Source organism: Cydia strobilella, chromosome 14 (assembly GCF_947568885.1).
Source record: "Cydia strobilella chromosome 14, ilCydStro3.1, whole genome shotgun sequence".
Lineage (NCBI taxonomy): Eukaryota > Metazoa > Arthropoda > Insecta > Lepidoptera > Tortricidae > Cydia > Cydia strobilella.
The window spans coordinates 17,351,759-17,375,669 of NC_086054.1; the positions used below are offsets into that span (position 1 = coordinate 17,351,759).

A 23,911-nucleotide genomic window follows, 5' to 3' on the forward strand; every position below is an offset into this window, starting at 1 on the left:
ACGATTATTAATAAAAATCATCTTAAAACTGTTTCGACGTCGAACCTAATAAATGATAAATTCACGCCAAATATTTACAGTATTTTTGGAAAGAATCACGATAACATTAAGACTAGCGACGAAACAGTTTTAACGTTTTATATTTCTAAAGTAAAGGTATAATTACAGTAATGATGTCCTTACCTGCCCATTGCGTGTTGTGTTCGGGTGTTTGTAAATAAGGTCGGCTCCGCACTACGCGCACGCGACGCGCACGCGCACGCGCACGCGGGCACATGAACGTCTTCTGCGGCGAAGTTGAAGCACTAACCGTGGTCGAAGTCGAAACTTACCGGGTAACTACGAGTATATATATTTATAAAATACTTAAACACGACCGAACTTAATGAATGTAAACTATCCATTGATAATAGAGTATGTACTACCTAGACAAACATTGTAGCGTAAAAGATGTATGTTAATATTACCTCGACTTTACTCTTGTAAACACTTACGTAAATTAGAACGCAGTTATTTCTTCTCCGTTCTACAGACGTCTTAAACTATCACAGCAAACGACAGACCAAATTATAGTTAAAATTAAACAGTAATATCTGATGGATTAGCTGCGTCTCTATCTTTCTATTTATAAGTTTGCAATATTGTCGTGACGAAAATGTCGTCTTTATAAGCAATATTAACTAGTATCATTCCGCACTGTTAATTGACAATTTATAAACTATATTTCAAAAATATAAGATCTATTAATGATCGGTTAAGAGTATTATTATTGATACATTCGTTCCTCTTTACGCAATAGTACATTGTGCAACATGGGGCGTAAGTTAAATAATGCAAACGAGAGTATAGACTCGAGTTTGCAATATTATTACGCCCCGGAGTTACACACAATGTTTTTCATCACACTTGCGATACAAAAATGAAGTATAAAGACAAAAAACTGTTAATTATAATACTAGAAACATCATAACTCCCTAGGGAAAACGCTTTTTCTATAGTTCCCGCTAAGCCTGCGTGCAATTCCACGTTTACTGAGCGAGTGTGATGAAAAAGAAGTTTACAAGTGTGTAGACGGCTTTAGTGAACTTAGTTACATGCTAGTGGCGCGCCTGTTGAAGGTTGAATGTTGCCTATCACTATTTATACATTACTTACACAAATACCGAAAATCATCTTTCAAAACCATTAACAAAGATAGATATAACTCCGTAATAGATGGATACAGTCTAAGGAAAAAACGTGCCTCGAAAATCAAGAAAATTTGATTCTCGATCAGAGGGCGCTACTAGCTTTGGCCTACTCTCGTATAGATGGCGTTGACGGTTTCGTTTGTTATTTAACAATTTTAACACATATCAGTGTAAGAACATGGGTCAAAATCATAAAAATAATTATATATATATTTATGTATATATTTATGTTCTTTTATTGTGTTTGTAATCTGTCTTATGTACAATAAAGTGTTTACATACATACATACATACATAATTAATGCAAATAAAAAAATCATTTCTCCATATTGAAATACATTTTATCGTATTTTTATAAATCTTCATTTTTAGTTTTAAAGTATGTCGATAGATGGCAGTGAATTTACTGTGGTTACTAAATTTACTATGACAGTACCGCTCTATCCTATTATATCCTCTTTGCCATTAATAATATTTCATAATCTTACAGCCTTCAGCCGCCTAGGGCCATTGCATTTTGGAAAAAACTAAATTGTATTTTTCGTGGCATGTTTTGATCTGAGGCCGCCAAACATTAAGTAATATGGTGATAACATTAAGTTGTTGTTTACCGAATGAAAACTATTTTTGAAATAAATAGCACACAAAGAATATTTTAAAATAATAATTTTTTGGAGGAAACAAATGGTGCCCCGGAATCTTCCGTTACGTTCCCCACGCGGGCTGTTCTGTACATAGCGTTAGCGTAGTTCATGTCTTTATATATTTATATAACGAACTTTATATCATGCACAGAGGAATACTAAGTCATATTAAATAGTGAATAATGCTGTAGCCGCAGACAGCTGAAGTGATTGGTGTACTGCGACCTGCGACATGGTGGGTGAACTAGATTGTCGAACGTTAGGGCTTCACTAACAATATCTGACCACGCACTCTAACGCCTTGACAATAGAGCCGTGTTCAGATATTTGTGAGCACCTCGGCCGCTCCGATATATCTGATCAGACAGCTACTGTACAAGGCAGTATATCGCCATCTACTTGAGTTTTACACTTGAAGCTGGACTATTTTACGAGTGTTAGTATTCCGTTGTGTATTTATTGAATACTTTCTATTGTATCTTGTTGTGGATGGACGTTACGTGTTGTGTTGTTGTAGACGGTCTGCTCGAGGGCTACGCGAGATATTTTGCACGGGTCATGCACATGTTAAAGCTGCTAAGATTTCTCTCTGTACCCAAACATTAAAGACAGTGTAAACTTATGTCTGGATTTTATTTTTATATTTGGCTGGTACTGCAGAATTTAATGTGTCCCTGGCTTAGAAACAAATGGAGAATAAGATAGAACTAGAATCTGTGTATGGCCCGTTAGGCTACTCCCATACTGACACCGCGATCGACTGGTCAACGGATCAACATTATAAGGGGTCGGTTCCACAAAACAGTCTGTCATCATTAAAGCGTCCACTAAATTTTATTGTAACGTTGATCAGTCTCAGTGTAACTGGCTCTAAATCGTACCGCGCGTGTTTTTGCGGATGCTATGTGCTATGACAGATTAAACGGTGTTAGAAACATTACTTACTCTGGCGTCCCTTCCCCTCCCCACTCGGTAGAACGCGGTGTCAGTGTGTGAATCTCTTTAGTGTTGGTTAAGTTTTGGTCGAGCGACGCATTATCAGTATTATATTGCTTATCGGCGACAAAACGTTTTGTTGATTCTTCTACTTAAATAGTTGGTTACAAAGGGATGAAAACTCCATGTTGACTATAAACAGTATCACGCTAATATTGCATTTTGCTCGGCTGTTTAGGTTGTTATGATCTGGAATGTATATTAAGAATTTTATGATTATAGCACTTGTTAGCTGTATATCTTGATTCCTACTAGGTACCAATATTTTTCACAATTCATTTTAAGTTACACTTAGTTTTAATTTTTATCAGAAATCAAATGATACTTTCGAGAGTAGCTATTTATTTCTTAGTTATATTTTCTTGTTCGGACTTAAGTTAACGGTTGCTTTACGCTAGAGGGTGTTGTGGAGGTGAAAGAGTTATTTTTGTAAGATTGAACGTGATATGTGGACGCTCTCTGTGTTAGAATCGTTTGTGAAACGTTGCAGCGGCGTGTGGAACACTTTATTCGTCCTTTTTGTACAGACAAACGTTTTATACGATGTCGTAAGGCCTCGGGCTCTCCGCTGCCTTTCCGCGGACCATAAGTAATGGCTCGCGGGCCGTAGTTTGGATTCCCCTGCCACTGCCACAGTGACCGATAAAGAGGACGGCCAAAGTAAAATATTTGATCATGGGATAAAAGGATATTTCATTTATTTTATTCTTAATGTTATTAATTAGGGTTCGGTATTTCTTATTCAGTGATGTCATACAGATATTCAGTGTTCTCAAAGTTGTATTTTATGTTTCCGAATGTTAAGAACACCATTTTCACCACCACAGTTTGATTCAGTCGAAAACTACGTTGGGAATAAAGGAATTATTTTTTTGTGGCCAAGTATACAAAACATTGTATTTAACGTTTGTCTAAAATGAATGGACATAATATCGTGGTTGTTGTGAGCCTCCTCACAACCTATGTCGGACGAGGGGAGAGCTGCATCTTGAGAGCGCGAGGGCTCTCGCAATTGAATAATCTCTTTATCGGCGTATAAACTTTATTGAATTAGAAATAAATACCATTTATTGGAATCTGTGTATTATTTCACCCTCCTCCATTCTGATTGAACCTGCTTATAACACTCAAGTCGGTAGAACAGTAGGTATACATACACTGGCCTCATCCTGTTAAAGCCCATCCACATCACAGACGGAGCGATAATAATATATCGACAGATTCCTCATCTGCCGATATCTTTTACGTACTATTTGACAGAGCCCACATACGAAGCTTTAATATATATTTTGGTATCTGCCAATATCTTATCGCAAGGCGTCTGCTCGGTATGTTACGATATATTTTGGTCTCTCTGATATGCGTGTGTGGTGCTGTGCGATATTCGCAGATATCGGCAGAGATATCGCTCCGGCTGTGACTAGCTTAAAGCAGCGTTATTTGAGGCATTTTCTATGAAAAGGGACCATATTGTCGATGGCGCTTACGCCGCACAGCGTCGCGCGGCATTGTATTTTATCGGAGCATCGTTAATAACGACGTAAGCGCCATCGACAATAAGGTCCCTTTTTATAGAAAATACCACATTTTAGTATCGTTACATATTAATCAAGAGTATTAACTGATTCGTACTTCCACCAAGCAAGTATGTACAAAATACTACATCTATTTTTTGTGACATTGTATTGTATTCTTTTTTTTTTTCAGTTCTAATAATGTCAAGTTGATGATATTTTAGTGAAAGCCTTTGTTATATCCTTTTGTGTAAAACACTGTTTTTTTCTTCAAGAATAGTAGATTGTACATACGACAAGGGCATTAAAGCGATCCATTTTTATCCGAGGCATATGTCTACGCGAACTTTACGAGCATGAGAAATGAAATAAATATATCTAATCTACATTCCTAAAACATCACATTTAACTATTGTGGCACGAATCAAACCAAAGTGGAGTCGTATGCATGAGTATCATCCCTGTTTTTCTTGGGAACGGTAGGGTAAACTATAAATAATTGGTAATGGAAATAAGGTGGGATGCTGACAAAACTTTTGTCAGCATCCCAAATTTAAGTTTTTTCGCGGTTATTAACCGTTAGTTTTCGGAAATAGTTTGGAGTCCGATAACAAAAAGAATTTAAATCCCATTTAGCGCACGATTCACACGAGCTTCATGTTGCAACACCGGTCGGACCCTATTACGTAACTCAATTCGCTTACCATCGCCATCATTTGACACATGCATAGCGATTCAACCTTTAAAATGTAGGCGTAACGATAGCAATTACTATAACGATTATCGACTATGCTGACAAATGACATGACAGCTGAGTATGAGTTGACTACGTTATCAGTGTACGACACAACAGACACTATTTGTTGTTGTTAACTGGTTTTTTACTCGGAATCAGGGAATTGTTAGTGGTTGAATCAATCTGTGTAGTGTGTCAATATATAGACAGGAGAGCGGAGCCGGCGCGAGAGGACGTGCGGTGCGGTGAGTGACCCCCTTTGTAGGTTATTGACCTGCCGAAAATGTTTCCAATAACTTGTTATAAGTACATACATAACTGTTAGCTTTGTTCAATGTACATATTATGCGAGTTATCTAATAAGTATATTTCTTATTGGAAACTAGTTTGTATAGATGCGGATTTAGAAATTACGATTGTACCTAATGTTTTGTTTGCATCATACCCAGGTAGCAATATGACGTCGCTGACGTCATTTTACGTCATTTTGCTACCTGGGTAGAGAAATATAAATAAGGAAAGAGTGCTAACTCCATACAATACATCAGTTTTCTTGCCACAACGCGAGTTATTTCGTAGTCGACATCTAGCGTCAAGTAGTGGATTTATCAGTACCGCTACTTGACACCAGATGCCACGAGTGTCGCGACTGACGAAAAATGTATTGCTAAAACAATTTACAACTAATATTACAAGCAGAAGGAGTTGAAAATAGAGCTCCGGCTAATCCGATTATAATATTAGCTGAAAATTGTTGAGCATTAGACTTTCTGTTCGTCATGACATCTATTGTCAACTAGCAGTACTGATAAATTCGCTATTTTCAACGAGCATTAGGAGCTTACATATATTATGTATTTATTACCACGTCTGCAACTTCAATGTGTATTCCCATGGTAATAAAAAGGTTGGCTTTGCGGGGCCCCCCTAAGTGCGAGGCCGTGGGCGAGGGCCCCACGCCTACGCCTAACTACGCCACTGCTAACACGATACCTAAAACATACATAAACGCGTTAACTAGGTAGGTATCATGCAGGCATATTTACCCCAGTATTCAAATACTAACAGTACTTTATTGAGAACACTTCTAATTCAGGTTTTTAAGCTATTAAACTTTTATATTACCGCTAAATAGCGGTACCTACCTGCCACAGCGATGTATCTTTTAGGAAAGGAGTGTCAGGTTTGAAGTCAGGCATGGGACTCAATAATTGGTAATAAGTACCGACTTCACTAAAAACAAGCTGTAGAAAGACAAATCGCCAGGTAAGACGTTTGTGCCATACGCCACTTACATTAGTTTGCAGGATAGCGAAAAGAAGCAAAAAAAAAACCGGCCAAGTGCGAGTCGGACTTGCGCACCGAGGGTTCCATACTTTTTATAGCGGCAACAGAAATACATCATCTGTGAAAATTTCAACTGTCTAGCTATCACGGTTCATGACTTTCATGAGATACAGCCGTGACAGACAGACAGACTGACAGCGGAGTCTTAGTAATAGGGTCCCATTTTTACCCTTTGGGTATGTCAGGATCGTAGCAAGTGGAAATCCGTGGTCTCTGCCTACCCCTCCGGGAAATAGGCGTGATTATATGTATGTATGTATGTGGGTACGGAACCCTAAAAATTATGAAAAGTTTTGTATTTATAGGACAGGCGCGTTATCGGAGAGCGCACCTACACTGGTTTTGTGAGCGGTGGACTAGCCCGCGCTCAGGTGCTACGAGTACAATAGACAAAGTTTTAGTTTTTAAGTTTAGGAAATAAGAATTGTTTGCGATGCCCTCACAGGGTTCATGTTTGAAGCATCTATTGTAAACATTATCATCTGTATAACAACGAGTGCAATAAATTACTTGATTACTTGAAAGGATTAGCCGTTCGGGGCCAGCTACAAATCGAACGACTATACTAGGAATGTAGGTACTTATTGACACATGGCCATATACTATACCACATACCCACCGCAGATACGCTGTCGCAATGCACCCACTTATCATTATCACTTGCGTTGTTTTTATTGTTCGATTTAGGCCATTGACTCTTTATCAGTAGGTATTTTTATTGACCACTTAATGATAGCTTCACATGACGCTCACGATGTCTCTTAAGATCGAATCGAAGTCGTACAGAGCAATATCTACCTCTCTTAAAAAGGTTGAAGCATTCTGAGTAACTTAAATCCTTTAAAATTAAGTGTGGAACCAAGATATAAGCTGTCTGGCTTCACAGTTTGGGTACCTTTATTCAATTTCGGTACCTTTTTAGGGTTCCGTACCCAAAGGGTAAAAACGGTACCCTATTACTAAAGAGTAAAGACTCCACTGTCCGTCTGTCTGTCACCGGGCTGTATCTCATGAACCGTGATTTGTTGTGATTTTCACAGATGATGCATTTCTGTTGTCGCTATAACAACAAATACTAAAAAGTACGGAACCCTCGGTGGGCGAGTCCGACTCGCACTTGTCCGGTTTTTACATTGATGTTGTCAGATATAACACGTCACATACACATCTGCTGTAATTCTCAGGCATTTTAGTAGATAAAATAACTGCCGCATTCTTACGGCTGCCATAAGTTTCGCATGTTTTTTCCACAACGATAAAACCTGAGGTCTCAAATAGTATTTCTTCCCAGATTGCAGCTGTAACAAAACACCAGAAACCCAGCAATGCGGTTAATCATCCTCGACGACGCCACTGTGGTGGCGGACTGGGCCGCGAGGTTCGTGCTCCAGCGCATCTCGGAGTTCAAGCCCGGACCTGGGCGACACTTCGTGCTGGGGCTGCCCACGGGTGGAACACCCCTGGGGATGTACAGGCGGCTTATTGACTTCTATAAGGAGGGCCGGCTGTCCTTTAAATACGTCACCACGTTCAACATGGACGAGTATGTTGGTGGGTACTGTACTGAGTAGGTTAGCATACAAATAATTACAATCTCCATTATTCTGATGTCGTTCGTCGTCCTTCTTGTTTTATATCATTTCTAATTAATAAGTCTGTAATTAAGATGAAATTAAACGACTTACGCGAACACCAGTTCAGCTTTTAAGGGTCCCCGGCAAGCTTGGTTCAGTCGGTTCTCCATACAAACGTAATTCCGCTCTCATTTTAAAACGACTATAGCTAGATTGCTCTGAAACTGTGTACTTACGAGAAGGTATGTCTGTAATCAGTTTATGTAGCTTCAGATACCATAGCTAAAAAATACAGCGAATTTAAGTTTTTCATACAAAACTTAGGAGATACAGATACAAAAGGTAGGAGAGAAGAGGAGTTTGTTGAGAACCATAGAAAATAGAAGAGGAAAGATGCTTAGACACCTGCTCGAATTTATCAAGAACATAATTGAAGGGAGAGTTGGGGCAAGGAGGCGGAGGGGGAGACCAAGGAGAACATACATAGATCAAGTAAAGGAAAAACTCAACGTCGTGTCGTATCAGGCTGTCAAGGAGAAGGCAGAGGACCGACACTTATGGAAATCGCTCCACCGACAAGAGTATAACTCTTAAATATATGATGATACAAAACTTGTTTTTGCTCTATTTCGTTTGTTTTATAAACTGGAGCTATATTAAACTAATTACAGACATAGATATACCTCATGTCATTGTATGTGCAAAGTTTCATTACAATCCAACACGTAGTCTTAAAATGAGAGCGGAACTACGTTAGTAATGGGAAGGTGCAATTCGGCCGAGCTTGCGGGGGGGACTCTTAATGAATAGCTACTTTATATTGCAGGCTTGCCCCGCGACCACCCCGAATCGTACCACTACTACATGTGGAACGAGTTCTTCAAGCACATCGACATCGAGCCCGGCAACGCGCATGTGCTGGACGGCAACGCGCCGGACCTGGCCGCCGAGTGCCACCGCTATGAGGAGCTGATCGCGGCCGCGGGCGGCGTGCATCTTTTTATCGGAGGTAAAACCTTTTAAACGCTATAACATCAGCGTTTGATTTTTTTTTGTCGTATGGCATATTACAATTCATGGTCGCTTTACAAATTTACAAATTAATAGTTAGGTTCTTCACCCGTTTGCTGAAATGTTTCTATCAAATCCTTTATAATACAATACACGCATTAAAGGGCGCGCACTGACTATCAGAGCGCCGGACAACGACAGGCCGATATCGTCCGGCGGAGTGATAGTTAGTGGGCCCCTTAAGATCGATGCGTCTGGACTATGGCGTCATCTATGACTAATGTACCACGCCATATTGAGTAGGAACATATAAAAAAAATGTTGTCCTAAAAAAAAAATTAGACTTTTTCTTTAGATTTTCTATTAGACTAAGAGGTCTTGAACTGTGGGCTCTGTCTCTTGAATACGACATTAGTCCGCTACTGTGGTTTCACATTCTTTTCAGACACCTAAAGTCATCATCATCATCATCTTAGCCTTTATCCCATATCCTAGGGTTTGGGGTCGGCTCTCCGTATAATTTTGCGCCATTCTTCTCTGTTTTGCGTCATGTCAGGGCTTGCGCCTATCGTCCTCAAATCTTTCGACACTGTGCTCATCCATGTCGTAGGGGGGGCGGCCTCTGCCGCTTCTACCTTCAGGAATGTCATTTAGGGCTCTCTTAGTCATGTGGTGGTCGTCTCTTCGCATCACGTGGCCGAACCAGCGCTCTCGCACATTTTTTCGGCAATAGGTGCAACCTTGAACGTTCCACGGATATGGTTATTCCGGACCCTGTACATCAGCGTCACTCCTCCTGCCCATCTGAGCATGCGCATTTTTGTGCAGTGCATTACGTGCTCTTCCTCCTTACGCATTGGCCAGCATTCTGCACCATACAGAAGCGCCGGACGTACAGCTCTTTTGTAGACGTTACCTTTTACTTGTAAAGTAATCACTTGAAATTCTAGTAATTACCTATCGCAACTAAGTAGGGGAGAGTGGAGGAATTCGGAACGGCGGGTAATTAAAAACAGTGATATATATAGTACTTCTAATTGCACAACATTTTTTTGAGTATGTTTAACACAAACATAAAGAGGCCTTCATGTGTCTGAGTGACTGTAAGATTCGGAAACTACGCCCATGCACATGTGGTCACGATTAATCGAACAAAATATTTTCAACTTTTGCTATAATTTTTATCATATATCATGCTTACATCAAGCATGAAGTTTTTGGAGTTGAAGATTCTAAATTATGTTATTATCTTGTATATGGTATCTGCTTTCAAACCCCAGGTGGTTTCAAGTTCATCAAAATTACAATCATGACTCATGAGTGATACTCATTTTGATTGATATTATTCAATTGGGTTAATTAGGAACTAAGGAAACGTGAGCATTCCCAATTATCCCTTGCATTCTCAATGATTCCTACTATACATACCTACTGATACTGGAAATCCAATATTTTTTTACTGTGTAACTTGTTATCACAATGTGTCCCGCGACACAACAAATTCGGCTTATGACATTTTTTATCTTTTTAAAGATATACTCAAAGTTTTAAAGCGTTTGAACTGTTCCCAATTCCGTCAATCTCCGCTATCATTATGAATTAGTAGGTAATTTTCGTCTTTAATTACCTTTGCTTCGTAATTTTTTTATATCTCTGCAAATCTCGCACATTGACCACAGGGATCGGTCCGGACGGGCACATCGCGTTCAACGAGCCAGGCTCATCGTTGGTGTCCCGCACACGAGTCAAGACTCTCGCCTACGACACGCTGGAAGCCAACAAGCGGTTCTTCGGCGGCGACATCTCGCAGGTGCCGCGGCAGGCGCTCACCGTCGGCGTGGGGACGGTCATGGATGCCAAGGAGGTCCGTATCCGTATCAAACTGAACCACATACTATTTGTGGCTTTAGTAGTGCTGCAGTAACTATATTACATACCAAGCTGGAGTGTTGGTGAAACGACCATCCAGTTGCTTTTGGCTTGCTGTCATCCCTCTGGCTATTCTCTTTTTTTTCTTGAACCTGACTTGGGGTCCCCGAGTATGAGTTTCCATGTAACTCGATTGAACGATTTCACCGAATGGTGGAATAAGACCAAAAGTTTAATTCCTCTGTTGCAGGTGATGATCCTGATCACGGGCGTGCACAAGGCCCTGGCGCTGTCCCGTGCCGTCGAGGAGGGCGTCAACCACATGTGGACCGTTTCCGCCTTCCAGCAACACCCTCAAACGTTGCTCATAGCTGACGAAGACGCCACGCTGGAGCTGCGGGTTAAGACCGTCAAGTACTTCAAGGTACGTGTTCCATACTATCCGTAAACCTTATTGCAATAGCATAAGGTCTGCGATTGGTCAGTTACAAGTGTTGCACATTAAAAAGCGAAGTGTAGTGAGTTTGGCACTGTTTCTGCCAACATTTAGAATGAAGAAGAAAATTACAATATAATACGTAGTTGCTGGATAAAACCTATTATTAAAATGCATGCAAAGCGCCACAGATTCTAAATTCCCTAATCTATTTTCTAAAGAACATGGCACGATTTACAAGCATGTGTGTATGAGGCAGAGGAATGCATGGGGTACACTCAGACTTACCATTCACGAAGACATTGGCGCTTTTGGTTTCAATTAACGCTATTAACTATTATTAAGTGTGAACGCCTTGGATGATGTGTGACATAAACACTCGTACAGCATACACTTTAAGGATGATGGTTTCCTTTTATTAAAGACTGGTCATTGGATAATATCAATAATGTGCAAATTCACCATTTTTGAGATAAAATACATCCCTAATAGCGTCATTGTATAGTTTCCTCTCTAGATTAGAAATTCGGATAGCTCTTCCGCAAAAATAATGCACTTCGGACTACTTATTGGTAGTCTTAATTAAATTAGCACTACATTCTTTAACTGGTTAACTCTTCGAGATTAGAATAATATACATAATAGACAGGAAATCATAATCCTTAACATGTTTATGTAACACATCGTCCAGAGCGGGTGTCTGAGTGTACATGTGTGTGTGTGTGTGTGTGTAGGCGCTGAGCGAGGAGCACCAGCGGCTGATCGCGGAGCTGCCCGTCCACCAGCAGGCCGTGCTGCACTAGCGGCACACGAGCGTAGCGAGACGGTGTAGTGTAACCACGCACGCCGCAACACAGACACACAAACAGATTATATATCATGAAGGGAAAACTTCACTCCTAAGCTACCAACCAACAACAACAACATATAGATACCGTAACAGGCAGTGAAACCTCGCTCCTGTAAGATCAGTTTAAATCGTCAATTTTAGTACCAAAAATGTTGAAGGCAAAACAATGTACAGTCAGCAATACTACGCTTAGCACCATTGCATACAAACTTCTATGCAGGGGGGGTACCTTTTCTCTGCAGCTGACTGTACATATTAAATGGGATAGATGATACCCCTGATGGGACCCTGGGAAAAGTTTCTGTTTGGTCTGTCTTTGTCCTTGTCTACATTTCAAAAGAAGCCTTCAAGAAACATCCAGGAACTAAAAAGTAAAAAATATCGGTATTTACATACGATTTGAATCGAGTGGAATCTTGAGTTGCGAGGGTTAAACAAATTTTGCATTTAATTACTTTGCCACACATGTGGATAAAATGAAACTTTCTCATCAGTTTTTGAACAATTAAGACAGCCTTTACCAACTGGTGTGGTGAAAAATAATACACATATGTTGTGCTTTCGTTTGCCGTTTGAATATGCAAAATGTTATTTGTAAACCTTACATATCAACTTAGGTACTATTTTATATCATAATTCCAGAGAATATTATTTATAAGATTTAGCTATTTTACTTTAATTTACAAGATCAATATTTTTTTAATGTTTACTATTCATTATAATTGTTGGTGATGGTTAGATTTACCTCAAATAAACGAATCTACTTTGTAATCTAGTCTAAAAATGAAGGGACCAAACATAAAGTCACAAATGGAGAATGGTTTCAGAGCCTCATGGATGTGCACAACAAGCTGATCGAAGACACGTTTTGACCCGACGCGACGCCACCGCAGGAGGCCACGAACTCAAACTAACTGTTAGCTTTTATAATTTTATACAACTGTTAGATAAGATCAAAACTGTACAAGAATAAGCTATAAATGATTATGTATATTTCGAACTCTTGTTTCTTTTATCTAACGGTACAGTCGGCAGCAGAAGTTGCTAAACGAGTGAGGTGTTCAAAATTACCTTGACAAGCTCTTATTCTCTTAACAATAAAGTCGCGTCAAGATCATTTTGCTGCTGACTGTACAAAAATGGGTTGTTATGGCAAGGGACAACAGAGGGCATACTATTTTCCAAAAAGTATAACAATTTATTCTTACACATTATTTAAAGGCATGGAATACTTTAATACGATTCTAGTTTCATATGGAATAACTTAAACTTAATTGTCTCACTAAAGCTAAGGAGCTAGAGGAGGAGTGACTAAGGAGTCAGTACAAATAATTTCTTCACTTTTTGTATACCTAAAAACACAATGACCATTTGAAGATGCCATTTTATGAAAGTGTTCAACAACCAATTTAGGCATATTACCTCTACAATGCACTCGTGAACTTTGCTTACGGTTTTTAATCACTTCACTGTTTTCATCTGCACCACCACACACGTTACCATATAAATGGTCGCTATTTATAAAGCATCACTAGCTGCCCCTCCAACGTCACCAGTCTGACTCCCCTCCTCCGGCCACTCGACACATCCTGGCCAGCAGCCCGGCCAGCTGCAGCGGCGCGCACAGCCCGTCGGCGACGCGCATGTGCGTGAGCCCGACCTCGCGGATGAAGGCGAGCCGCAGCTCCTCGCTCGCGTCCAGCGTCTTGCACACGCGGAAGATGTTCGATACGATGTCCTCAGCCGCGTAACCTAGTTTGCACAGTTTTGCAATCACCTGCAAAGAAATATAGAGTTGACTAGACGCAAAAAAATCTAGGTACAAGGGGTTACAGTTCTTATAAATCTTATAGCAAACTTCATGTTTAATTTATAGAAGGAAACATGTGCCTTATCGAAGACAAACTTTATGACTCAAAACAAGATGGTAAGACATAGTGGTAAAAGATGTACAAGAAAGTGTAAGTGTAAGGTATCCAACAAAAGCAACTTTAAAGATAAGAAAATACGGAACCAACATCATGTGGGATATATAGTTTGAAACTAACCCACAAAACATTATAACAATAATCTTGCAGCATTGCAGTGTGGGGCAGTGCAGCAAAGACTACCATGTTAGAAATTGAAAGAGCGCAGCGTTCAGTCTTGAAAGTAATGTTCAAAAAACCTTTTCGTTTTCCAACTGCTGATCTCTTTGCTCAGGCTAAAGTTCTATCTGTTCGTCAACTGTTTATACACAAAATTTGCTTACAAACACATAAATCGTCTAAAGTATCAAAGGAGTATAATATATTATCACAAAAACGCGTCTTCAATTTACCCGTTCCGTGATGGGGAACGCATCAGGGCGTCTACATACAATGCTATAAATAAACTATGTAACCTCAGGGATTGCACACAAATGGAAGCGAAAAAACTGCTGCACTCATAAAATTATGACGAGACAGAAGCCATATTTAACAAAATTTAGTTTCAATATTGTGTCTATATTAAGCCTTAGTTTGTAGTTAGTAGTTTCTTACTAAATGATAGTTTTTAATTGTAACAAAGTATGATATTTAAATTATAATTGGTTCCCCGCGATACAGGCACTGCCTAGTGCGGAGACCCCTGGAATGTCTGTAACCTTTAGCTGAAAATAAATGATCTTTATTCTTTATTTAATCTTATAGTATAGGTGTTATATGTTGTACATACCTTATAGGCCTCGTGTATATCCTGCCTGGTACAGGCCTCCAGCATGCCCCGCACGAGCATGGGGTGCGGCTCGTCGCACACTTTGAACACGTTATCCGGGGCTACGTGTCTGAAGCCCTGCGCCGTGGCCTGCAGGTTGTTGAGCGCGGCGCGGAGGTCGCCCTGCGCTGTGAACACTATTGCACTGACGCCTTCTTCTGTGTAGGAGAGCTGCTCTTTCTCGCAAACCTCCACCACCTGCAAACAATTTAAATAACATGCAAACATCAGCCAGTACACATTTCCAGGAATTTTTAGTGTTTCATGCAAAACTTTGTTTATAAAAAGGGAACACTTATGGGATCACTCGTCTTGCAAATCAGTTAAATGTGTTTTTCTCAGAGACTGTTTGACCTAGATACCTATATAATCTCAAATTTATCACGTTCAAATAAATTCTGATGCTTAATATGTAATTGTGGATACTCAGATCAAGTAAAAAATATTATAAATAACTGAAATTAGGATACTACTACAGTATATATTTAAGTGTTAAGTGACCAAGGTCTACCACCTTGTCTTTGCATTAAGGTCAAAAGTCAAAAGCATTTATTTGTTCAACATAGGTAAGGTACATAAGTACAGGTCTCACATAATCATTGTATCACTATGTTGTGCCATAAGGCATACAGTTTTCCATTAAATTTTCGTAAGGATACAGATGGTCTGTCAACACCAACAGTGTGCTGATGATGTACTGACCTTGGCAAGTATCTGAGCATCTGTAAGCTTGGAGTATCGTAGCACAGCACACCGTGACTGTATAGGCTCTATGATCTTTTCAGAGGTATTGGCTGCTAGCGCAAAACGTGTGGTGGCCGAGTACAGCTCCATGGTGCGCCGCAGTGCCTGCTGGGCACCCTCCGTCATGCTGTCTGCCTCGTCCAGGATGACAACCTTATGTCGACCGGGCGGCAGCGTCACCTGCAACCAAAACCATCCCATTTTCAATCTCCATTTGTGTGTTATGCTAGTTTTGTACAGATTATTTCACAGCAACCATAAAATCTAATAATGAAAAGTTTAAAATTTCTTAACCCAACCATGTTTCTACAAAGCAAAATCTACTCAACACTGAGAACTAGGTTTATTTAAACTGCCTGCCTGCATTACAAATAATAATAATAATGTTTTTGAATATTAGAGCCTCCTCTTTTTTGGAAACATTAAATGCAAAGCCTATGCCAACTACTATGTTTATATTTTCCCTGGCTTATTCAAACTTATTTTAGCAATAAGTTGGCTGGGAGCATAGTAAGCTGTTTTATTAAGCATTCAAGAGCAGAATAAATCAAAATTATTAAATGTACAAGTTACTCTTTAACCAGCCATAACTGGGGGTATTGCATGTTATTTCAGGTGCTTATAATGCAAGCCTCCAGCCAGTCCAGCCACAGATCTGAGGCTCAGGTAACCAACTGGTCTGTAAAGATCCTTTAAAAATAAAGCAAACAAAAAGCAAAATTTTATCCAATTCCAATGAGACTAGTATCAACTATATTGCATGCCAAGGCACCCAAGAAGTATGTATGAATGGTAACTATAATATTAGTAAACAATGAATTGTGATTATTGTTAAGTGTAGTGTAACCTTCTGTTGCGCAAACATCTTGATCTTGTTGCGCACGACGTCGATGCCTCGGTCGTTGGAAGCGTTAAGCTCGAGCACGGCGTCCTTGAACGCGGGGCCCAGCAGCGCGCGCGCCAGGCACAGGATCGTCGTGGTCTTGCCCACACCCGGCGGGCCCGCGATGATGATGTTGGGCGCGTTGCCCGTGCGCGCGAACACTGCCAGCCGAGCCACAGTATCCTCATTCCCCACGATGTCCGCAAACGTCTGAGGCCGGTACTTCTCGATCCACGGCAAGTGTCCCGCCGGCTTGCTCTGGCTCGCTTTTGACGCCTTCGGCTCTGGCTCGTCTACCTCCATTATAGTTATGTCGTCATCGCTCATTGTCCTCACGATTTACGAAAGCAATATAGATAAAAACACGTTCTCTTTTCTCGAAATAACGTTTAATAAATGAAAAGAAAAATGTAAATACGCGCGCAATGCGCGGTTTCACTTGTCAAGTTTGACATTGACAGTGGACCACAGACTAAACTTTTTTTTTCACATAAATGAATTCATACTGTTTAAGTTACATTTTTAAGCGACTGTACTGAAGTAACACACGTATGATTATACTCTTTTAAACACGGATATAGAGTTAATAAGCCGGACCGAGTACATTGACAAAAAAAGTGTGTCCACATGAGAAGTCAAAGTTGAGCCATGCATCTCGTTCTAATTAGGGTGACCATCAGTCATATGTATGTGGGATATTAGGATAACATGGAATATATTAGTAGGGTGTGTCAATTTCTAAATAAATTGAAATTTTAAGTGGTCACGTTTTTCAGTCTGCCTCTTTCGCACTCATTCATGGTATGTTGATAAAGGTGGGCTTCCCTTTTGCACACTTCATCCATTTTTAAGTGTAAGCGTCATTGTAGATCTGTGGTTGCAAATTTTTCAAGTTTGCTGCCTTTTTCTATAGGGACCCTCCACACTCATGCGCGAATCGCGGCGCGAAGCCGCGAACGCAAGTGTGGAGCCTAGTTCGCTGATTAGCGACCCTTACTGACAGAAATGTGTCCTATTTATACATATAAATACAAATACAAATAATTTATTTCCAGAAACATTAGAGCATTTACAATTTAAATTTAATTTAATTTTTTAAATTTATAAAGGACCGATTCACAACGTTACGACATCATACCTAGGTAGTCACCCTAAAAATTGCATTCACGTGTTTTGAAAAGTAGTTATCCATTAATTACATCACACGGTTAGGGAGGGAGGGGGTCAAGAAAATGTGACATGTGGTAACAAGGGGGAGGGGGGGAGTCTCAAACTTTGTGACGTCACTAACTTATTTTATTCGCTGTACAGTTAAATAACAAGTTTTTTGAACGATAATCTCGTTTTGAATCGTTAAATTTTCTTTCCTAATCTGTTTTGGGTGATAAAATTACTAATATTTCTTTTGTCAAAAATATTTTGATAAAATATTAATAATACTTAATTCGATTTGCCGATAAAATGTGACGTCACACAAGGGGGGAGGGGTTTTCCAAATGTGACAAGGAGGGGTGGGGGGAGTGGCCAAAAATCCTCGAAATTCGTGTGACGTAATTAATGGATGAACCCTAACATGTCATCAAGTTGGGGATACCAATTAATATTCAGTTGTCTACCATACTAAAATATATTTTTTTTGTTGTTGCGCACATTCTTGGTTTAATCAGTAATAAAATTAACATTATAATTATTTACAAATTACTTAAAAGATATCAGAACCGTAATCTGAATATAGCACTCAATTATTATAAGAAAGTACAGTCTGGCAAAAAAGAGTAGAAATTAAAAAGTGGCAACACTGTAGTGTCTTTCCTTTTAAATCAATCTAAAGGCCCTTCCGTGGGCCCTTCCACACTCATGCGCGAATCACGGCGCGAAGCCGCGAAAGCGAGTTTGGTCTAGTTCGCTATTCAGCGAAATCGACTCCACACTCGCGTTCGCGGCTTCGCGCCGTGATTCGCGCATGAGTGTGGAGGGCACTTAAGAAAAACGGGACGACACAACTTTTTAATTTCTGCTCTTTTTTGCCAGATTGTAATTAATTTTAGTCAAGGGCCTGACACTCTCTGATAGAGAAAGATAGTCTTATTGCGATTCCTATAAGAGGACAGAGAAAATAGTGCCATGCTTTGTCCTTATCACCGACCGGGTGGCATCATAGGTAGGTAGGAGGCGATTGCGAAATACCGAAATTTATAAGAGTGAAAGAGAAAAAATTCTATGCTGCCCAAATTTTATATGAATATTCTTTCTCTTACCCCCGGTCGCTCGGTGGCGCGTCTAACTACTTGTATATACTATGTGTATGATTTTAGTAGTATATTGATATAGTTGACAAAGGACTGTCTCATTTCAAACATAGACAGAGAGAATCATACTATCTTTGTCTTTCACTAGTACTAGCACCCAAAAGAATTTTGTTTGACCAACTATATAAATACTACCACAATGGTATCCTTTTAACATTGGCAACATATGCGAGTGAGACACCGCAGCCCACTTTTGCTATACAGTCTGGCACGAACACCTTTCTGGCTCCGTGATAAGGTTCAACTTAGTATGGCAAAAAAAGTGACAGCGTTCTCCGCTTTTAATATAGCTTCATGCTTTGAAAGGAGTCAAAATGACAGATGATTGACAGAAGCGAACACTAAGGAAATCCCTTTTTGGGTAAACAAAATTTTGTTTCCCAACCAAAACTTGAAATTATTCTATAAATTTGCCCCAAAAAAAGTGCACTTTTTTATACCTACGTCGTTTTTATAAAGCTGACCTTGTAGCCAGTTGAATGCCGAATATCGAGGGGTGAATCATCACATCACATCATCTACTGTATTTACGCATAGACAGGTAAACATGTCTCCAAATGTAATTAAGGTCTAATTAAATGTAAACTAATGACCATGCGCATTCTATCGAACCAAAAATCATAAAGTATCAAAAGATTTAGCCACATAAATGACGTATACAATACAAGAATACAAGTGTCCTTCAGTGCTTCAGTGTTTGAATGACATTGGTAGTTGAGGGCAGGTCAGGTGGGGCAGCTGAGCAGCTAGGATGGAGTGGCTGTTCGGGCACCGCATGACGCCGGAGGAGATGCTGCGCAAGAACCAGCGCGCGCTAAACAAGGCGGTGCGCGACCTGGAGCGCGAGCGCGCCAAGATGGAGCAGCAGGAGAAGAAACTGATCAACGATATCAAGAAGCTGGCCAAGGAGGGGCAGATGGTACCTACTGTCTACTTAACTAAATATTTTGAAATAACATTTCTATGAGGATATGGTTCACTAATCAGTAATCACCTATTCAGTCTATAGTAGTTTGCACATGAATTTATTTCAGTACCTGGGCATTGGGCATATGTTAATATACAAATTAAATTTTAATTCATATGTAAAAAGTTAAAAACTATGTACACCAAAACTAGTTACCCAACTTTAAGTAAGTTTCTGGCTCACACCTACAGAAAATGTTTTATTTACCAAAATGGGTTTTTCCTGTAATAGAGAATAGCCTATCATGCTTCTAAAGTTTGTTTAGATGTATCCCACATTTTCATTTTCCAGGCTATGTTTTCTGATAACTGTAAAATTTTCCGGATTGTCAGAAACTAATAACCATGTTATATGTATGTAGAAAGTAAGTTAATGTGAGAACCTAGTGAATACCCCATTTTAAGGTGTACAGAAAAAACAGTGTGCACAAAAAAACTGCCAAATGTGGAGAAAAAAAGTTGAAGTATCAATGGTTCCACTAAAAATACATAATTGGATGATTCTAATGTTTACTTTGATGTTGTAACATTAATTTTACAACATCAAAGTAAACATTGGACATAAAAAAAACTGTGTGGGTTTTCAGGATGCAGTAAAAATAATGGCGAAGGACCTAGTGCGCACGCGGCGCTACGTGCGCAAGTTCATGCTGATGAAGGCCAACATCCAGGCGGTCGGGCTCAAGATCCAGACCCTCAAGTCACAGTCCACCATGGCGCAGGCCATGCGTGGCGTCACACGCGCCATGGCTACCATGAACCGCCAGTTGAACATGCCTCAGATACAGAAGATACTGCAGGTTCGTTTGTTCTATAAACAACCAGAGCTAACATTATTTTGGTCACAGTGGCGACAATTATGGTTGTTAAGATACAGCACACTGATAAACGAAAAAAAAACAGACTGCAAAGGCTTCTCTACCTCTCTTGTGTGGCTGACAAAAATGTTGTATTGTAATAGTAGAGACCTTAAAGTTCAAAAATGTTATATTGAGAATTTCGAGGAGATAGAGGACCGATTCCCATAGTGCAAGAGTGTTTTGTTACCCTTTGGGTAATAATTTTTCGTTTGTCTTTAGATTCCTCTTTATACAACAAAAATGTAAAACATTAATTTGCCATTTAACATTTAAATTTGGTTAATTCCAGGAGTTTGAGAAGCAGTCAGAGATCATGGACATGAAGGAGGAGATGATGAACGACTCCATCGACGAGGCCATGGAGGGAGACGAGGATGAAGAGGAAAGGTATGTTGCTTTTCATCTTGTATCTTCATCGCCATCAACTAGACTTACTGGCAATATGTAAACTAAATTGCGAAGACCTAAGTTCCACTAAGTCAGTTGCTGTTAGGATCCAGGTGTTTGTCTGGTTTAACTCAATGTGAACATATCCAACTTTTTACTCTTCAATTTAGAATAGTGGCCTTACCGCGAACGCGAAAACAATATTCAAAGTTTTTTATCTGTCTCTATCACTCAAATATGCAAGAGTAATAGAGGCAGATAAATAAATTTCGTTATTTGCGGTAGGGCATTATAAATAAGAGACAATTAAAGTAAAGGGCAAATTAAGAGGAAATAAAAACAAAACATAATGACGAGAAAGTGGTATGAAAAGGTTCTATCTCAGTATGATGTTGATTGTTTTTGTTCTAACGTTGATTTTCTGATACCATTACTCATTAGGCGATAAAAAAACCAACAGGTAAACGTGGTGTATTTATTTGCAGTGATGCGGTGGTGGGGCAGATTCTGGACGAGCTGGGGCTGCAGCTCAACGACACGCTGTCCGGCCTCCCGGCGGCCACGGGCTCCCTCTCTATATCTGGTCAGTTTATTTATTATACCTATACATTGTTTTTAAAGAGAAATCATAAGTCGTGAGAACAATTTTATTATTATTTAATATTTATTTATTTATTATTTAATAAGCAGGCAGGCAGTTATGGCAACTGATATGGCCTGTATCCAGTAATCATAAAGATATATATCATGAACGAGTATTAGATGTAGTGTTATGCTTGTCTAATTTATTTTTAAACTGGTTCACATTTTGTGCTGAAACTACGTCTTCCGGGAGTTTGTTCCAAGCCCTTACTACTCGGTTGCTCAGAAAGTGTTTGTAAGGGTTACTGTGAGACCTATGCCTTTCTAGCTTTAAGTGATGACCTCTCAGACGATCGCTGTTGTTGCGCTTGAACATCTCTTGAAAATCCTTGAGGTCATAGTGCCCAGATAGTATTTTGTAACTCTCTATTAGGTCTCCGCGTTCTCTGCGGTGCTTTAGGGTAGGTAATTTTAGTCGAATGAAGTACCTAAAAATCTTTAAAAAAATAATCTACTCAATTTGTTTATAGATTTTGGACTAGGATTCGTTCCAGGATTATTTTTCTGTCATAGATAGATAGATCATTCATTGATAAAAATAAAAAATAAATTACATGTCAATTTTGCTTATTCCTATTTTATACTATACATTATTATTAAATTATAGGGTAGGGTTCGTGCGACATTATACTTTAGCCGGATATGTGCGTGGCTGCGTGGGTAACGCTAACGTTTGCCGTGTTGTTGTTGCAGCGAAGACCCCCGCGTCGCCTCAGGCAGTAGCCGGCGGTTCCGGCGGCGGTTCCGGCGGCGGTTCCGGCGGCAGTTCCGGCGGCGGTTCCGGCGCGCCCGGCGGCGTTCCGGACGCCGACGCCGAGCTGCAAGCGCGGCTCGACAACCTGCGGCGCGAGTAGGGATCTCACTAACTCCTGCTAATGTCTACGGTATGAGAGAGACGGGACGGCTGAAATGCGATAGAGTGCACATGCTAATTGTTTAGAGGGGAAACGATTCGAGTAGGGTTAGTGAGAGGAAATCTGAAAAATTTCTTTTTCTTTGATCAATAGGGAATATTACGCAAAACTCGGCGTAGAGGACGCTCCTAGCATAAACTGAGAGCCTCCCGCGAAACACGAAAGTCGTAATTTTCTCCATCCACTCTTGCATGAAAGTCATAGTGAAAACTCGTCAAAAAACTGTTCAAGTCATAGTATGTCGTATAACTTAATCTATGGTTTACAATATGTGGTAGTGCTGCACTATGCAGAAAACTGCAGTAGTACCCCCTATTCGGGTAGCTATAGGCTCCAAAAACAAATAGATTTTTTTCCAAAATTCGTTGTCTAATCTCACTACCCTATTTGAATGGTTTCTCTGTATAACATCATGTAAACTGGTGCAGACACCATTATTAGTCTATTAAAGAAACTCGCTTTAGCTTTGCACGAATTTTGCTCGTGTATTTATACTCGTAATAGTCATAATACTTTGTTCATTCAAATTTTAATTCCGATCTAAAACTATAATCAACAGCTAAGCGAACGATATTGAAATTTATCAGCATATTATTCTTTTTTACCAAGATAACTGCAAAAAAATTATTTAGAATCAACTTTTCACTTCTGCAGTACATACAACGAATGACTTATTAAAAATTCGTCTTCACATTAAAAGTCAAATTGGGTGATGCACTTATGTTCGTATTTTTTTTTTGTTTAGATGTAAATAAAAATAATAAATTAACCATGAAATATACATACATACCAGCACAGATCCGTTTCCAGCAGGGGTCGGAAACCGGTATTTGCTCCATACAAAAATACCGGTATTATTACGTTTTTTTTTGTTCTTTTGTTTATAATTTCATTTTTAATGGGACGTTTTAATAATGCAAAATTGTTTCCCAAATACATGATTCAGTCCTATGTAATGAGCATAAAAAAATTCAAAATATTGGGCTATTTCGGGGTTTTTAAAAAATACCGGTTCCGAGCCCTGGTTTCCAGTAATAGACATTGGATCGTCTATGAGGCACATCTTGTAAAATAAGGAATACTTTTACTTTCAATGGATCTAATCATTTTGTTTTGAGACCCTTGTGTTAGGACACCGAGAGCCTCAACTCCACCAATAGCAATAAATTAACATGCTAGTAATGGTAAGCTAGCAACTCTGTATAATATACTACACCGCGCGTCGCGGAACGTCAGGGAACGCAATGTTGTTAATATAATAATTAAGTTTATCTACATTTTAATAAATATTTTTTTAATGAAC

The 23,911-nt window shown here is 39.6% G+C and overlaps 3 protein-coding genes across 6 annotated transcripts; 2 read left to right on the forward strand and 1 right to left on the reverse strand.

The window, feature by feature from the left end:
- Nucleotides 1-5,179: 5,179 nt before the first annotated feature.
- Nucleotides 5,180-13,167, forward strand: LOC134747316 (glucosamine-6-phosphate isomerase). 4 transcript variants are annotated; one of them, XM_063681947.1, is made up of 6 exons: nucleotides 5,180-5,325; nucleotides 7,719-7,978; nucleotides 8,828-9,010; nucleotides 10,692-10,876; nucleotides 11,132-11,305; nucleotides 12,052-12,955. In XM_063681947.1, exons 2-6 carry the CDS (start codon nucleotides 7,753-7,755, stop codon nucleotides 12,118-12,120), a joined length of 837 nt encoding a protein of 278 aa, XP_063538017.1. In that variant the 5' UTR covers nucleotides 5,180-5,325; nucleotides 7,719-7,752; the 3' UTR covers nucleotides 12,121-12,955. The 4 variants fall into 4 exon arrangements, with proteins under 4 accessions (XP_063538017.1, XP_063538018.1, XP_063538020.1 ...); XM_063681948.1 differs by having other exon boundaries at nucleotides 5,181-5,320; nucleotides 7,726-7,978; XM_063681950.1 differs by lacking the exon at nucleotides 12,052-12,955 and adding an exon at nucleotides 12,995-13,167 and having other exon boundaries at nucleotides 5,183-5,325.
- An 11-nt stretch (nucleotides 13,168-13,178) lies between these two features.
- Nucleotides 13,179-16,974, reverse strand: LOC134747315 (replication factor C subunit 2). The gene is made up of 4 exons (XM_063681946.1): nucleotides 16,495-16,974; nucleotides 15,606-15,827; nucleotides 14,865-15,101; nucleotides 13,179-13,944 (listed from the first exon to the last, which is right to left on the reverse strand). Exons 1-4 carry the CDS (start codon nucleotides 16,855-16,857, stop codon nucleotides 13,717-13,719), a joined length of 1,050 nt encoding a protein of 349 aa, XP_063538016.1. The 5' UTR covers nucleotides 16,858-16,974; the 3' UTR covers nucleotides 13,179-13,716.
- Nucleotides 16,975-19,157: 2,183 nt separating this feature from the next.
- On the forward strand, nucleotides 19,158-23,910 carry LOC134747318 (charged multivesicular body protein 2a). Its single transcript, XM_063681951.1, has 6 exons — nucleotides 19,158-19,380; nucleotides 19,554-19,758; nucleotides 20,393-20,605; nucleotides 20,955-21,052; nucleotides 21,538-21,635; nucleotides 22,388-23,910. Exons 2-6 carry the CDS (start codon nucleotides 19,591-19,593, stop codon nucleotides 22,546-22,548), a joined length of 738 nt encoding a protein of 245 aa, XP_063538021.1. The 5' UTR covers nucleotides 19,158-19,380; nucleotides 19,554-19,590; the 3' UTR covers nucleotides 22,549-23,910.
- Nucleotide 23,911: the final 1 nt, after the last annotated feature.

Bases quoted from the DNA above. Each gene is read 5' to 3' on its own strand.
- LOC134747316 (XM_063681947.1), top strand. From the start codon at position 7,753: ATGCGGTTAATCATCCTCGACGACGCCACTGTGGTGGCGGACTGGGCC. The intron at 10,877-11,131 runs GTCCGTATCCGT...CCTCTGTTGCAG, and splicing joins CGGTCATGGATGCCAAGGAG to GTGATGATCCTGATCACGGG. The intron at 11,306-12,051 runs GTACGTGTTCCA...GTGTGTGTGTAG, and splicing joins AGACCGTCAAGTACTTCAAG to GCGCTGAGCGAGGAGCACCA.
- LOC134747315 (XM_063681946.1), bottom strand. From the start codon at position 16,857: ATGAGCGATGACGACATAACTATAATGGAGGTAGACGAGCCAGAGCCG. The intron at 15,828-16,494 runs GTTACACTACAC...TTTTGGTTGCAG, and splicing joins AGATGTTTGCGCAACAGAAG to GTGACGCTGCCGCCCGGTCG. The intron at 13,945-14,864 runs GTATGTACAACA...ATTTCTTTGCAG, and splicing joins ATATACACGAGGCCTATAAG to GTGATTGCAAAACTGTGCAA.
- LOC134747318 (XM_063681951.1), top strand. From the start codon at position 19,591: ATGGAGTGGCTGTTCGGGCACCGCATGACGCCGGAGGAGATGCTGCGC. The intron at 19,759-20,392 runs GTACCTACTGTC...GTGGGTTTTCAG, and splicing joins TGGCCAAGGAGGGGCAGATG to GATGCAGTAAAAATAATGGC. The intron at 20,606-20,954 runs GTTCGTTTGTTC...GGTTAATTCCAG, and splicing joins AGATACAGAAGATACTGCAG to GAGTTTGAGAAGCAGTCAGA.